Source organism: Tupaia chinensis, unplaced genomic scaffold (genome assembly GCF_000334495.1).
Source record: "Tupaia chinensis unplaced genomic scaffold, TupChi_1.0 Scaffold000196_1, whole genome shotgun sequence".
NCBI classification, from domain to species: domain Eukaryota; kingdom Metazoa; phylum Chordata; class Mammalia; order Scandentia; family Tupaiidae; genus Tupaia; species Tupaia belangeri.
In genome coordinates this window covers 146,153-163,427 of record NW_006159671.1, presented here as the reverse complement: position 1 = coordinate 163,427, position 17,275 = coordinate 146,153, and the positions used below count along the sequence as shown (strand labels likewise).

The 17,275-nt window shown below is 47.6% G+C and overlaps 1 protein-coding gene across 1 annotated transcript in view; it reads right to left on the bottom strand.

The window, feature by feature from the left end:
* The window catches only part of NAV2 (neuron navigator 2), a 295,960-nt gene that overhangs the window by 257,809 nt on the left and 20,876 nt on the right, over positions 1–17,275 (bottom strand). Inside the window, exon 3 of the mRNA XM_006146897.3 lies at positions 3,567–3,639. Within this exon, the coding sequence (XP_006146959.1) occupies positions 3,567–3,639 (73 nt within the window). The remainder of the gene's footprint in view (positions 1–3,566; positions 3,640–17,275) is intronic.

The window sequence follows — 17,275 nt, the reverse complement described above, 5'->3', positions numbered from 1 at the left end:
CACTCCGGAGCAGCACAGTAGTGAGTCCTCAGCTCACAGGGCATGTCAGGACCACCCTCACCCAACCCCGGGAAGTCATGGCCACCCCGGAGGAGGACAGCCACTTTCAGCCCCAGAGCAGAGCCTCCTCTACATGGCCCCAATCTTGGGACTCAGGCACAGGAACGGTGGATGGAGAAGGAAAGCGCATTAAGCCACTGTGGCCCTTCCCCCTCAAGCTTCTAAAGTCATTTGCAGAGAGTGGGGCAGGAGGAGGAGAGCTTTGAGTCCAGTTTGAGATAGTTGAAAAACGAACAAGACCGGCCTGGCTGCCATGGTGCAGTACTCAGCAGTGCCGGAAGCCACAGTAAGACTGGAAGGTGAAGGTTCAGTTCCGGGTCAGCCTGTGCCTGCTGGATGTGGACACACATGCCGTGATCCTGGCTGGCAGGGCTGGAGGCGGAGGAGGAGGTGACTGTGGTCTCATGACCCTGTTGAGGGTGCTTATCTTTCTACGTCCCCCTCCCCTCTCCCTCATGAAATAGATGAACTTAAAAAAACATGAACACGACTGAGTTAAAAATATGAGCATAATACTTTTCTAATATCCAAACATGTTATGGAGTTATGGATTCTGGCAAAGACACCATTAAGAGTCTCAACCCCACAGTAAAGATGGGGGCTCAACAGCACAGTTGGGGGCAGTTATTAAAATGCCATAAAAACACCTCATGGGGCCAGCAGGTGGCATGCGTGGTGGTTACAGCGCTGGGCTCCCACATGGACCACCGCAGTTTGAATACCGGACCTGGCAGCTCGATTTCTCAGTTTCCATCTCTCTGCTTCTCTCTAGTGAGCACGTATACCCTGTAACAAATTACTGGGTCGTCAAAAAAGTCATGATGAATTGGTGTCTAGAAAAACACATGACTTTCCTGACGACCCAAAATAAATTAATAACGAAGATTTAAAAAATTAAGTAATTATTTTAAAATAATAACAACACTTCATAGTTACACTTCAATGAACTGGTACTGTAACACACAGTTCCAGTGTGCTCTTCAGTGCTCAGGGACTCACAGGGTCACCCTGACATCAAACAGGACACACAGCACAGTGTCTCTCTGTATGACACGCCTACACAGGCCACACAACACCCCCTACATCTTCTGAAACAACGTCCCCAGTAACCGAGAGCTCGACATCCGATTTCTCTCACCTCTACATGGCATGCCTAGGTCTTCTCCATCCACTGTGCCAGATGCCGCCGGGAACATCAGCTCAGAAATCTCACATACCTCAGTTCAAATCCTGACTCTGCCACTCTCTAGCTATATGCCTTGGGGTATCACTCGACCTCTTTGTTTCTTTCTTTTCTTTTTTCTTTTTTGTTTTAGATTTTTGTCATAGATGCATGTGCTTGCCAGAAAGAGACAGAGATAGGGAAAGTGAGAAATCACCCCCCAGGGAGTCTGACCAGACTACAGTTCCTTCTCCTCCATTCTCCTCCTGGGATTTTGGGCACAAACACACATGCATCCAGCATGATTTTCAATCCCCCGTTTCAGGACTTGAACTGCTGTCAGTCATGTGAGAGTCTAGTGTTGTAACCACTACTCCACCTACTGGCCTCTCACTCAATCTCTTTACGCAGAAGTTTCTACATCTGCCGACTGAGGCTGTTATAAACTCCAGCTTTGGTGGGAAGAACTGGAGTCTATACAGATAAAATCTTTCAAAGCATAGCTGATACTTTATTAGTCATTCAACGAAGACTTCATGCCTTAGGTTACAGAAAGGATGGGGCAGATGGACAGAACAAAGAGGCAGAAGAAGGGGTGTAGGGAGGTGTGGGAGAGGGGGTCCTGGCTGGGTGGCCAGAGGTAACCTACGAGCCAGGTGAGATGAAGCAGGCCTGCAGAGTCTGTATACCCCAGAGGCCCTGCTATTGAGCACAATTCTATAAACAACCTTGCTGGTGTGCTGTTGGGGGCACACAGGTCTGATCACAAGTCTAATCACTCCCAGGAACCAGGAGGAACATGTCCTGCCACCTAGCGGCCAGCCCAAACACTTTCTACCAGCAGGAAACAAGTTCCTCTGAATGGGAATGTGTCTCCTGGGGCCACGCCCCAGCGATGTGTACACCACATGTCACCCTGACCTCATGCCCGTCCAGGGCAGGGGACTCCTCAAGGATCCTGTTCTCAGGACTGGGATCAGGCCTGACCACAGGCAGTTGCTTCTGAGGCCCTGGTAGCAGTGTGGTCATGCTGACCGCGTACAGGCCCAGCGCAGCAGAGCTCCCACCTGGGGAATTCCAGCATTCCCACTCAGGCACGACACGCCCAAGACACACCAACGGTGGCCGCCTGCACCACCCACCCCCAACACCGGAAGAGACTACAGCTCAGAAACGCGGCCAGGAAAACTAAGCTTTCTTTACACAGCAGAGCAACAGGCCCATGGAGGAACCTGCCACGTTTGCAAACTTACCTGCCCCACTTGGCTGTTTTCTTCCCAGCTGCTCCCCTCTGCCTGCCCCTGACCGCTGCAGTTCATACTAACATGCATCTTTTCAAACAGCAACGCGCTAGGAAAGGGTGGGCTAATCTGAAGCCCAAACGGCTTTACCTGTTCTGGGAAAACTGGAGGCAGGTGCAGCCTAATGAGTTTGGGAGGATGCCGGGGCCAATGGCAGCTTTGGAGTTGGCAGCTGCTCGTATTTACAAACAGGAGAGGGAGTGAAAGTTTCCAGGCTGAGAAGTTGCCCGAGGAGGCTGAGAAATCAGACCAGCCATCTCCAGACCGATCCCTAATGGAACAGCAAACCACTAGCAAACGCTAATGCGGTAATTAGCCACCAAATTTAAGTTAATTAAAAGCTAATCAGAGTGTAAAATGGAGCACTGCATCAATAAATCACATGCATTTTTGTGTGTGAGTGCTGGAGGGCGCACGTGCTGGACAGAGGACAGAGAGAGTAGAAAGCACCCCCATGTGAAATGTTCACGCCACAATCCCTTCTCCTCCATGTCTCCTTTTGGGATTTTAGGCATGTGCATTCATTCATCTAGTCGGTTTCTCAACCTACTGGGTTTGGAACTTGTACCAAGTGGTCAGCTATGCAAGATCCACTAGGCCGTGAAGCTGGGCCAGTATTGCTACCTCCAATAGAAGAAAGAGGCCAAGGTGAAGCATCTTCTAGCAGCTGCACAACTGACGTATGGTCTGTGGGGGATTTGGGTCCACAGACAAGGCCGGCCTCCATAGTGACCCGAATCATTGGCCAGGTGAATGGAATGAGCACCGCTAGCCAAGCCCTCCCCAGAGGGGTCAGCTCCCTCTCCACTGCACCTCAGTGTCCGGCACCAAGACTGGCAGGATGGACTCTGCATTCCTGGAGTGGTTCTTCAGGTCATCATCAAGTAGGCACCTTTGAGCTGAGGCAAGCACTGAGTTGCACGAAGGAAAACAAAACCAGAACCCACCAGCATCCCTCATCTTCCCTGAATGAATGGCATCAATGAACAGCAGGTGGGCATCCCTTGTGGTGGAAAGGCGGCTCGTGGCTGATTCTGACTCACCTTCTGCAGACAGGCCCTGGATGTTTATCCCCTTAGCTGCCAGGAAATTCAAACAGGCGTCTATGTTTTCAATCTAGGGGGGAAAAACAAGACAACTCAGAAACACTCAGTAAACGTTCGGCCTCTCAGAACCATCTCTTATTAGGAGCGCTGTGAAATCGGTGGACGGATGGACGCAGGCTCGGACCCTCCCTTGTATGTACGTGCTCAGGAAAAGGTTACTCAATATCCCAAGCGTGCCGTGCCAGAAGTCGAGGCCCTGGATTGCTCACCGACTCCAAAAATAACCAGGGTGGAATTGGAGCGCTCATCTTGATAACTGTCACCAGCGCGGTCCTGAAAACTTGAGCAGCTGCCCGAAGAATGGAGGTGGGATGAGGGCAGTGGCCCCACCCACCCACCAGCAGCTGGGAAAAAGGCAGCAGCCCACGGTTCAAAGGCTGAGTGGACGTTTCAGCAGGTATCTGGGCAGTGTTTACTCACACGGTTCTCAGGATGGCAGGTATGACAGACCCAGGTAGGACCACGACCTCCTGAGAACCTCTGTTCTCTGCTCTCTATGGCGAGGAGGGGCCCAACAGCAAGAGCCTGGCAGGCCTCCCAGGTTTGCAAGGCTGATGACGGTGTCCGGGGCAAGCCAATGTCTGCCCTCACAAAAGGACAATTAGGTGACTCTCAAAGGGCTGACCTGGCTTCAGTTATCAGGGCTAGTTATTTTTCGATATAAAGAAAACTGTTGAGTTGATTAATGTTGATGATGACCATAGTGAGAGAAAGTGCTTTTGCCCCGGCACCAGATTCTTTGCACGTCACACAACCTCACAGTGGGGACCCTCTGCCCTCCACAATTCCTCCACTCCACATGATATCCCAGGATCTCCCAGCGTTCTTGCAAACTCAAACCAACATCTCCCCACGGAGTTTATTTTGAATTAATACATGCTGTCTTACACAATCTACACGGGACCACTCTTCCTCCCTATCCCCGAGCAACTTCCCGCCACAGACGCAGGAGGATGCTACATTTTTTTTTTCTTTAAATACATTTGCGTCATCAGGCCTAGAAAGATTTCTGTTTAAAAAATTTTTTTAAGTTTTTCTATAGAGCACATGTGCTCAGCAGAGAGAGAGATAGAATGAGAAAGCAAGTCACCAGCTCTATAACTTGAACTGTGGTCAGCCATGTGAGAGTCCAACACCTTAACCACCACTCCACCTGCTGGCCCCATAAGTCACTACATTCTAAGAGCTCTAATGTGAGCAGGGCCAGCTCCAGGGCCATCTTCCTCAAGTTCATGTCTGCTCTCCCGCTGGTTGGCATTTTCCTCCCTTTTCTAAGAGCTCTAATGTGAGCAGGGCCAGCTTCAGGGCCATCTTCCTCAAGTTCAAGTCTGCTCTCCCACTGGTTGGCATTTTCCTCCCTCCCACTCCACCTGCTGGCCCCATAAGTCACTACATTCTAAGAGCTCTAATGTGAGCAGGGCCAGCTCCAGGGCCATCTTCCTCAAGTTCATGTCTGCTCTCCCGCTGGTTGGCATTTTCCTCCCTTACTCCCAGTCTTCACATCCTCCAAATGCTTGAAATTAAGCTAAGAGATACCTGCACCCACATCATAGACTCTCCCTAGCCTGGAGAGGCCTTTAGTGCACGGGACAGCCCTCCACCAGAGGATGGACTGATCGAAAATGTTAACAGAACCGAGGTGGGAAGCCCTGAGTTCTATGATCCCGCTACGTGTTCGTCCATCAGTGTAATGGTGTCTGCCCTGTGCCAGGCACTGCCCTTGATTCCACTACATGGTGTGGGTTTTCAGAAGTGGAAGTTATGTGATGGGAAAAGTGGGATAAGGAGGTCAGATTTTTGACAAAGAATACACAGATCCATAGCAAACCAGGGGCTAGAACTGAGGAGGTCCTCCTCCCTGTGCGCTCACCAGACAGACAGAGAGAGACATAGAGACAGAAAGCGAGAAATCACCTCCCAGGGGTGATGGTCATGCTGCAATCCTTTCTCCTCCATTCTCCTCTCGGGATCTTGGGCATGCACGCACATGCGCCCGGCGTGAGTTTAAGCCACTGGGTCCGGGATGTGAACCGCGGTCGGATATGTGGGAGTCCAGCGACATAGCCATTATGCTAACTGCTGGTTCCCACGCATCCAATTCTTATCCATCTGAGGGAGAATCGGAGCTTACTTGCAAGGGAAGCATCAGGCTCTCCCTTCACTAGGTGAACAGAGAAGGCCCAGGGGCACCAAGAATGTTTTCTTCTAAACTGGAGGTAAAATCCAGGGAGCAGTATTCAGATAGCTGGGCTAAACTCTCAGAAAACGTGAGACTAAAAATAAGAACTTGGTCATCATTTAAAAGATCATTCATAAACCCATCAAAAGCCCTGAATATTACTCTCCACTATGAATTCTCTGTTCACAGGAGTTCAAAAAACATTCCTGCAGTCTCAAATCCACTCTTTAATAATGTTCCATTAAGGTTAAAAAATCACTCCTGACAAGGCGGCCAAGACCCACGCTCTTTTCATCTGCACCCCAGGAGGAGTGTGAAGCCGGGAAGCAGAATGGGGTCAGATGTGGGCTCCCACCTCCTGCTTCATTTGGAATGAGATCACAGGGGGGGACTGTTTCTTTGATCCAGGCCCTCTTGTGATTAAAATGCACCTTACGGTTTTCTTCCAAACACTGTACAGGTAAACAATCCATCCTCACGTCCTGCTGGAACTGCAAACGTTCACCACATCCCGAGAGGGAAACTGCCCGGAGAGCAGCACCCGGGACTCGGGGCAGCACAAGGATGTCTTTGGCCCGTGTCTAATGAAGGCCCGTGCTCATGTGGGATCCAGACACTCAGTGTGAGATGAGGAGCCTGCCAAAGTTGGGAAGCAGAGCAGTAAAAAGCCTCCTAACCAGCAAAGTATGTAAATATGCCCGAAGTTGTTCATTAACACATAGAGGCCAACATAAACGGCTTTCCAAAATTAGCTGGAAAAATCTGTAGGAAGCCTGACATTCCAGTGCTGCTGAAGGGGACTGGGTGAGGAAGTTGTTGTAGCTGTTGCCATAGAAACGGGTCCAAGACCTCTGAGTTCAAGTTGCTGGAGTTTTGTTTTATAAGAATTTCTTTCTTTCTTAGCGGGAGCTCCCCCACCAGGGTACCCTACCCACACCATGATGCAACCTTGGCCTCAGCAACCTGGGTCGTGGGCACAGGCAGCCCCTGGAAAGCAAAGTGGAGGACTTTCTCGTCGGGCCAACATCAGTCGCAGGGTGCCATGACAAGGCCACACCACTGCCGCTGGCCCAAAATGCTGGAGTTTTGCAGAATTAGCTGGGATGAGGGTAGCGAGCCCAGAAGAGGAGCCACTGTGTGACTTGGAGACACGAGGAGCATAATGGTGCTGGTAAGGGGCGGGGGGAGGGCAGAGCTAAGGGGCTGACCAAGACCAGGATGCACTTTTCCAGAATTCTCTCTGTAAGAGGCCAAATGTGGCCTCTAGCTTATACAGACCACGAACATCCACGAGAGAGGCTGCAGTGAAGCCTCTCCCAGAGTCACAGCCAGGCCCTCCTTCCCAAAGCCGAACAGTTTCTCAGTAGTCTGAACTTTTGACTCTCACGTTCCAGGGCTGTGGATGTGGCACCGTTTATCTCCCAAAGCCAGAAGTACGTGCCCGTCCAGGATGGCCATAGAGAAGGAGAAGCAAAACAAATGCTAAACAACTGGAAAGAGAACGGAGAGCTAGGAAGCAAATGGAAAACTTCACATTTCAATCATGATTCAGGCTGCCCGGAGTCTCCTGATAATGTAAAATATGCAAACCTCGGAGCACTGCTGTATATCCCCGTGGTAGCTTAGAGACGGATCAAATACCATCTGTTGTGGCAGTTGTCATGGCAGCATTTTCTCTGAATACCAGCGCAGCTGAGTGCAAAGCGCACGGAAACGAGGAATGCAAATGAAGACCATGTCTACGGCCACTACCGCAGCCTAGAGGAGGACGGTGTTCTGGGCATGCCACGTAAACGGGGCGCTAGTTTTCATGAGTTCACAGTTTCTCAGCAGGCCCCTCGGAGATCCGGGAGAAGAGGCCAAAGTTGTTTACAATCAGGCATGGTCATCACCTTTGTGTAAAACCATGAAATGCCTGAAGTCTAAGCAATGCAAGACCCAAACTCCAGACACGGTTACGCGGGGACCTGCGAGCTCTGGCGACCTTAAAAGCACCGTGGCTTTTTCACGCGACTCATATATCCACTCGAACAACTTCTTTCCAGAAGGCGCATTATCCTCACACCTAGTCACGGCTACTTGCCATTAGAAACATCATGACCATCCAATCCTAGTTTACTGCTTCACCCGTATTTACTGGGCACCTACTTACCGGGTCCCGGGCAATGTGCTGGTGTTGGGTACACAGTGGTGAGTAACAGACATATCCCTGACCTTGTAGAACCCACAGTTGAATGAAGGGAACAAGCATTAAGTAAATAATGCACAAAAAATACATGACCACAGCCGCCACGGTTACTGTGTCAGAATAGAGAGTGCGGAGACCTATCCAGCTCGGACGGGGACAGCGAGAATTTCTTCAGGAAGAGACCACACGCGGTTTCCACAGATGGGGCTTTTTGTCTCCCTCATTCACTTGCGTAGCCCCAAGCCTAGAATAGGGCGCAGCAGCTAGAAGGCATTCAAAATATTTGTTTGTTGGAGGAATGATGGGGACCCAAAGAAAGTCAAGTCTGGAGCCCACTGGGCAAGGGAGAAGATCAATGAAGCTCACGCTGCAGCAGGGCCGATGCCGGCCACTCAGGGCCACATCAGCCACAGGAAGGAAGTTCACGTGGGGAAAAGAGACACAGGGAATCCTATTTCTTGGGAAACGTGCTTTCCTCTTGTTACCATGACAAGCCAGCCCAAGCCCTTCCGGCCTGAAAGCTAGGGAGGGACTATTTTGTGTTGGGGGTGCTCAAACAGTGGGCTCATGGTGGGGCTCCAGGGACTTTCGCACTGGATGCTGGGAAGAGGAAGGGTCTGTGGTCACATGCACTAGGAATGTGTATTTCCTATCTGAGAGGTCGCCATGACCTTCCAATTCTTTCCAAAAATAAGAAACAGGAAAAAGAAGAGAAGAAATCTAACCATGAAACCAAACCAAAAAGTACAATGTTACTTTGGGGAAATGCCCTCCCAAAGGTCTGTCTCACCAGTGTCTGGGCATTTCTCCAGATTCTTTTCTTTACCCTCTCCCTCCCTGGGGTCATGACCTGATGCATGAGTTTTCTAGGTCTTTACTTATTTATTTATTTGAATTCCCTTTATCAGCGTTGGGGCCTAGCATCATCGTAAGATCACATATGTAGCTCGTGGCCCATGGTACATCTTAACGATGCACAGCTGCACAGGGCAGAGCTTGAGGGGCCTTGGTACCATAGTTTTCATTTTAAAAAGGGACTCCAGAAATGAGCGAAAGGTATGGTGGTGCTTCCAATTATCCTCCCAGGTAGGTAAATATCTGGGAGCATCAGGGCCTGCCCTTCACAGACCACATGGGCTGCTGCCAGCTTGGCTGAGGCATGAAGCCTGCTTCGGCCAGTAGTCCAAGGGTCTCCATGCCTCTTCGCCAGCTTTGGCCAGTCAAGCATCGAAGCTTTCAGCAAGCCAGCTTGAGCTCTGTGGTGGTTTGGAAAGAGGAAGGCTCAAGAATGTAGAGTCGGGCTGGATGTGGAGTGAGTCTGTTCTCTTCCTATTCTGATGCCTTGCCCGGCTCCTTCCTGGCAACGTTATCTGCTCTACCACTTATCATATTTATAACTTCAGCTTTCCAAGATGTTGTCAAGAATTCCTTTTTAAAAAAGCTTTATAGGAGTCTCTCTGCTGTTACAGCAAATGGGGAAGTCCATATGGATATAGAAAATTCTCTCTAAAAGAGAAAAAAACAGAAAATAAGAATCTCAAATTCCTCCAGTAACTATCTTTTTCCACGTTGTTTCCACATGCCTAGAATATTTAATTGCCTGTTGTGTTCCCAGTTTTCCCCTTGAAACCAAGAGAGACCCCTGGAAAGGGAGATGTATTAGGTTGTTGGGACGTTATGATGTTTCTCTATGCAACAATGAGTCATGACTTTCCCAGATGACCAAAGTTCCAGAGGTCAGTCCTTACCCGCAAGGCTTCCATAACAAACTCTTTGTTGAGTTCCGTTGCCTTTTAGTGATGGTAGCCACAGGAGCGGAACCTCCACTGGCACTCGGTATGGTCAGAAAGGCCTTAGGGTCAGCAGATGGCATGGTGGTTAAGGCAGCTGGACCCCATATGGCCATCTTCATGGTTTGAATCCCAGACTCAGAAGCTTGAAAAACATGCTGGGAGCATGTGTATGAGTGCCCAAGAGGAGCGTGAGTAGAGGGGTTTGGGGTGTGGCCATTCTCCGGGTGTGTGTGTGTGTACACTATAACCAAAAATACAGAAGGCCCAGTGGGTGCCTTGGTGTGGACTCAGTCGGCGTCCCAGTCCCATTCTGTCTATCAATTCTCCTGCTACAGTCTCAGAGAAACGCTCCTAACGCTCCCTCACTTTCTAGCCTTTCCACAAGGGATCATTCCAAGTTGAGGCCTGCAGGTTAGGAGCTGAACAGAAACCCAAAAGGGGAGTGATTAGGACTAAGGAGCGAGAATTAGAGGACACGACCTGACCTGACTGTGAAACGGGTGCCCTGCTGCCACAGCACAGGGTGGTGGCTGTCATCACACAAGAAGACGGATACGTATGGTGTTACTAAGTGCCCCAAACGGGTAGTTTGGGTTCTGCGTGGTAATTTTTGATATGAGTATCACTGGGCGATAGTTCCGAATCCATGACATTCCAAAGTGATGTCCTGGCAAAACAGAGAATGCCTTCCAGTTCCTCTTCCAGGGCTTTCCCCTCAAGCCTCGCTGGCCCTGGACAGGGGCACCCTCCATCACCTGATGTCATGCCTGTGTCCTAGTGACCCCTTGCTGATAAACTGGAAGGAACCGCCATGAGCTTCCCACATTACCTCTGGCCCACCGTTATCAGGTGATGATACCTGTTGAAAGAATCTGGACTTCAGACAACCCCCTCACACACACCTAGATCCTGGCATCCCGACAGACTACCCGCAAGACCTGAGAAAATGATTAACTGCTTCAAACCTCAGCTTCACCATCTGCAACAGGAATGTGGCTGATACCTAGCTCACAGTGTTACCGAGAGCGCTGACGGGTGGACATACGACAACGATCTGGAAATTTACATAGTCAGGGTTTTAAAAGGCTCTTTCATCATTCAATTTCATAATGGCAGAATTTTAGACAACACTGACATTTCCTGAAAGTAAAAGATCATTTTGGACTTGTGAGACATTTGAAACTTGTTCAAATTATATGAGTACATCCTCTCTATAAATGGAAAGAGGACAAATAGAGTTTTGTCACTAGAATTCATTTCAAATAGTCCGTTATGGACTATTCATCTTTTATTTATATTTATTTAATATTTAATTAGTCATACTGGCTACCGTATGATTTAGCAGCCCCACTTCTGGGTATAGAGCCAGAGGAAAGGAAACCAGTATCTCAAAGATGTATTTGCACCCTCGTGTTTATCGTAGCACTAGTCAGAACAGTCAAGATGGGGAAACAGTCCAAGTGGCTAGCGATGCATGAATAAAGAAAATGTGTCACACGTGTGCACATGTACCCCGCACACCCAAACACCTGCAGCGGAGTATTACTCAGCCATGAAAAAGCAGGAAATCCTGCCCTTTGCAACAACATGAACCTGGGGGCACTTTTCTAAGTGACATAAGCCAGCCACAAGAAGACAAACACTGCCTCGTCTCACTCACATGTGAGGTTGAAAATGAACTTCAGACCCCTTGAAACAGAGTACAACAGTGACATCAGGGTTGGCGGTGGGGGAAATGGGAAGACTTGGTCAAAGGGTATGCATTTTCAGGTTTGTTTGGTTTTTAAAGAATAATTTATTTTGTTTTATTTGTTATTATTTTTTAATTTGACCAGATAAAGACACACACACACACAGAAAGGGAAAGTGAGAAAGCAAGATACCAGTCCAGGACTCAAACCGCAGTTGGCCATGTGGGAGTCCAGCACCTCAATCACCATGCTAGCTGCCATCCTCCTGCATTTTCAGTTTTAAGGTGAATAAGTTCTGGGGAGCTAAGGTACAACACGGGTGGTGATAGATGCGCTAATTAATTTGACGGTGGTAATCATTACACGATGTATATGTATATCAAATATATAAGAGCTAAAAGAAGAACAAGAGTCAAATAGTCTTTACAGAAAAGGTTGGCTTTTCACACAAAGAAGGATACAATCTCAGACTAAAACTTTAACAAGAAAACCCTCACTTCCAGTCCCCTAGACACGTGACTATCTCTTAAACCGATGAAGAAAACCAGGACTGTGGACACTTACTTATTGGAGAATCTCACCCACAAACTAACCAAGGGTGGAACCTGGTAGCCTCAGTCATTCCCTGACAACTAGTGATTAACTATCCCTTCTCTTCTGTACCCTGCTCTAGGCATAGGCAGACAAGACTGCTCCTTCCCTTAAGGAACTGACGGCCCCCTGGGCAAGAGCTGACATTATGTAAATAATTCCTCTGTATACATACAGTCACAAGTCCTAAAGGCTAAGTTATGCTATCAACTCACCTACTCAAAGTCCTGCTACTGACTCATCATGCTCTTTTTTCTTTTTTAAGGTTTGCCATAGGGTGCATATGCTTGCCAGAGAGACAGAGAGAGAGATTTTAATTCCTTCTCCATTTTCCACTCTGGATTTTGGGCATGCACATACCTGCACTGGGTATGATTTTCAAGTTGCCCAGTCCAGGACTCAACCGCAGTCGGCCATGTGGGAATCCAACACTTTAATCACCATTCCACTTGCTTGCCCCACCATGTTCTTTTAAGAAAGTCTGGGTTTAGGCCAGCCCTGTAGCCAAGTGGTTAAGAGTGGTGGATCCCACGTGGCTGACTACAGTTTGAGTCCCAGTTCTGGTGACTTGAAAACCATGCCCTGGATGCATGCCCAAAGTCCTGACCAGATGGAGAAAAGATTATGGTATGACTGTGCCCCATTGGGGAGGGCTTTTTCTTCCCCTGTCTCTCAGTCATTTTCTGGCAAGCACATGAGCCCCCTGACAGTGAAGAAGAAAACAAGAAAAAGAAGAAAGAAGAAGAAGGAGAGAGAAGAAGGAGGAAGAAGGAGGAGGTGGAAGGAAGAAGAAGAAAAGGAGAAAGAAGAAAGGAGAAAGACAAGGAAACAAGAAGAAAAGGAGGAGAGGAAGAGGAGGAACAGCCGCCTGGTCTTTTTGTATCTTTGCCATATTTACCTGCTTAAACCCCTAAGCCACCACAAAGTCTTGAAGGGACAGCAGAACATTAATGCAAGTAAAGTCAGATAGTAGATCCTTGATATTCTGGGGTTCCGATGTCCCTAGAGTACAGTAAATCCTCTGTTTTGGAAGGACCACTAGATTATGTCATTTCACCCACAAAACAAGTGCTTATAAAGAAATAAGGTGTGGGGCCCGCAAGTGCTGTGGTGATTAAAGTATTGGATTCCCACATGGTCAACCATGGTTTGAGTCTCGGACTCAGCAGCTTAAAAATCACAACAAACAAACAGATAGAAAAATAAATAAATGTTAAAAAAATAAAAGAAGAATATTTCATGGTTTAAAAAAATGAAATAAGATGTGAAATAATTTAGAAGAAAAATAGAGAGGCAAAGCCTTAATGGGACAAAGAAATGTGGTATTATCTGTTGAAGATAATTTTATTGTTTTATCAACTGGACTAGAGAGAATGTACACATGTTGAAATATTTACTTTGTAAGCTAAATAATATGATTGAATGTATAAAAGAAAATGAAATTTAAAAAAATTTTAAAAAAGAGAATAAAAAGAAAGAATCTGGAGCAGAAGGTCATTACCCAGCCTCACTAGCTGGATGACCAGTTCCCTCATACCAGCCCGTGTGCCTCGGCTCTGTGGCTCCGCCGACATGTCGGTATGGGTGACTCCTGCTCCTCTGGGTCATCATCAATAGTAAATCCATGGATTTCAACCCTACAATTCCAAGGCCAGTGTATACTTAAGTGTGAGACTGTCCTGGCAGCACCCACAAGCAGGAAGCAAAGGTACCTTTGCACGCTCTCATGCTGAATGTAGACTCCAGCAAGACTTTGCTTGCCCACTCTGACGAAGGGTGGGACCAAGCTGGCTGCTCTGTTATTTGTGGTCTCTGTAGATCACCCTAGAGTGTTAACGTCTGTGGTAAATCTAATCCAAATTACTGCTGTCTCCATTCCAATGTCAAATTCTGTTAGTAATCACTGGAGTCCCCCTCATCCACAGGGGAGACTTTCCAAAGTTCCCAGTGGGTGCCTCAAATCAAACCAGAGAGGCAGAGAGAGAAAGCACCCCCAATGGGGTGTGGTCATATTATTCATATACACCTACGATCAAGTTTAATTTATGAATTAGGTATCATGAGATTGACAATAAATAAAACAAAATGGTGGCTTTGGAAAAGTCATGGCGCATTTTTCTATATTTTTCTACACACAAGCGTGTTATGACTTTTCTGACAACCCAATAGAACACAACACTCTATTATAATACAAATTATGTGAATAGAGTCATCCTCTCTCAAAATACCTTATTATAAGGTACTTAGCTATATTGGGATCATTAATAGACAATTTGGGAAGATTTTGCAAAGTCGTACACAGAGCATTTTACACCAAGCAACTAGATTTTCACAAGAGTTTTAAATTCTAAAATCTGATGAAGGCAAAGAACTCCATGCCAACCAATCAGAAATGGTAAGATTAAAAATAATTAAGAATCTCATTAATAATTAAGGTCATTTCGCCTGTGCTTCCTGCCATAGCCGGAACGTCAGAGGCATGGGCAAAATCCACTGAAAGGAGAGACAAGATGAGGAAGCTCTCAATTACAGGATATCCTTGAGCTTCTCACGGCTACCAGATGCCTAACACACCTGTGAAGAAATACCGACCATTTTTAACTTGTCACAAACTGCTCATCTCCTTTATTATGTATGCCTTTGTCAAGAATTCAGTTGACCAGACAGAAGTTGCCCCTTTGAAGACAAAAAAATGGTTCAACATTGGCCATTTCGTATGTTCTGCCCTACATATCAACACATCAGGAAGATACACTCTTTGCCCCTCCCCCACCCTACCATGCCAAGGGCTAAAATTAAACTGTTGGGTGATCATAAAAATAGAGCACTTTCTAGTCATTCATAAACAAAGCAACCAATAAAGTCTGAATCTCAGAGTCAGATCCTTTCAAGTTCCTATCAAGGGAGTCTCACAAGATTGCTTCTGCCACATACATAAAGGAGAAGTCCGAAGAAACACCCTCATCGAAAGGCTAAGCCTGAAAGGCCCTTGGCTTTGGTCACAGTTTCTTCTAAAGGGATTGTACAGGGGCACAACGGAACCTGGGGAAGCTTAGACTCCAAGGTGACTCATGTCGAAACTTCCCGTTCAAGGTAGGCACTAGCAGTCCTTGAAGGGAACCCCAAGATGCTCACCTGTTTCCTCTTGCATTCCTATTCCTTTAGGGGACAGTCTGAGATGTCATTTTGGACAGGTTCTGCCACCCCGTCCAACTCTGTGTATCTGATACCATGTCCACACCAGCGTGGGAGCTCCTCTCACCCATGCCAGCTACTCACCAGGAAAATAGTCAGTGCCCATTAGAATGTCGCCATTAGCGGGGCAATGACTACGAGGGGATTTTAGTGGTGGATAGGACTTCGAGTGACCAGAGGTTAAGTCTGGGGACCCATAGATTTATCAGGGCTCCTTGGGCACCATTGGACTGCATATTATTTTCCCTGAGCTCTCTCTTTCTTTCACTGAAATGGTGATAACTGTTCTTTTAGTAAAAGTTTTACAAAGGCCATGGTGCACCGGGCTAAATTCCTTCCTGTACAACACTGCTTCAGCTCTTCGCGCTACTAGGTAAGGTAGATAGTGTTATCGCCACTTTCCAGGTGGGGAAGTGAGGGCACACAGTGTTAGTGGACTCCCTAAGTCACAGTCATTACACGGTAGAGCTGGAATTAGGGCGCAAGCATGGGGTACTCACCACCACACAGCAAGTGCTTCGCTAGTGTGGAGGACAAGAAAAAGGACTGCTTTTGTTTGGTCACTTGCCCTGTTCTCTGCCTTTAACAGTGTGACTGGGCAACTGCCATAGGTAATTAGCCATCCAAATCAAATCGAATCTTGACATCAAAAGTACAGAGGATACTTCACAGAGGAAGGAGTGACTTCCTTGTGGGAGACATTTCAGTTCTTTTTTTTTTGTTAAACAGAGATTTTTGCTGTAGGGCACGTGTGCTCCCCAGAGAGACAGAGAGAGACAGAGAGTCAGAAAGTGTCAAGTCACCCCCCCCAGGGGGTAATGACCATGCTGCAATTTCTCCTCCATGCTCCTCGCAGAATCTTGGGTGCACGCGCACACGCATAAAAACATGCACACGCTACTGGCGTGAGTTTTCAGTTGCCAGGTCTGGGACCAGACTTGGTGGCTTGCTTTTGTACTTTCTTTCTCTTTCTCTTTGGTCAAGTGAAAAGTTTAATAATAATAAATAAAATTAGATAATAGTTATTTTTTTAAAGAAAGAATCCTTCCAATCTTGGGTCCCTCCAGGCCTAGGATAACTGTCCCATCTGAAAATCCTTCACTTCACCATACTTGCAAAGTCTCTTGTAACAGACTATAATACACCCCCATGTTCCAGGGATTGGGATACAGACTTTGCATTCAGCTTGCCTCACTGGGCACCTACTCCCTGAGATAAAGAAAGCTTTTGACCCACAAGTCAACAGTCAGGAAAGATTCAATTAGAAGCGGGGAGGGGGAGAGCAGCAGATGCCATAATGGTTATGTTGCTGGACCTCCATGTAGTCAGCTGTGGTTCGAGTCCCAGACCCAGTGGCTTAAAACTCACAGGGAGCATGTGTGCGTGCATGCCCAAAATCCCAAGAGGAGAATGGAAGAGAAGGGATTGGGATGTGGTCATCCCCCCTGGGCGGGGGAGGGGGGGGGGCTGGTTTCTCACTTTCTCTGTGTCTTTCTGGTGAGTGCATGCGTCCTATACCAAAATTCTTTTAATAAAAAAAAAAATAAAAGCAGCAGCAGCAGGGGGCTGGACCAGCAGATGGTGTAATGGTTACATCACTGGACTCTCACATTATCGACTATGGTTTGAGTCCCGGACCTGGCAGCTTAAACTCATACCAGGCACCTGTGCATGTGTGTCAAAGATCCCGAGAGGAGAATGGAGGAGAAGGGACTATGGCGTGACCATCTCCCCTGGGGAGGGGTGAGTTCTTGCTTTCTGTCTCTCTAGTTCTCCAGTGAGCAAATGTGCCCTACAGCAAAAAATCTCTCTCTCTAAAACAAAACAAAACAAAAAGGAAGCAGCAGCAGCAGCAGGAAGGGGAACAGCCACGTGATGTGCATGTACTGTTCCCCATTCTTTTTAGTGGAATAAAAGAAACGATAGTATTCCTCATTCCAGAAGGTGGTTATGGGAGGGGCATGGGTCAAGAGCAGAGGAGGGCTACACCTTCAAAGGCTATTCTGTAC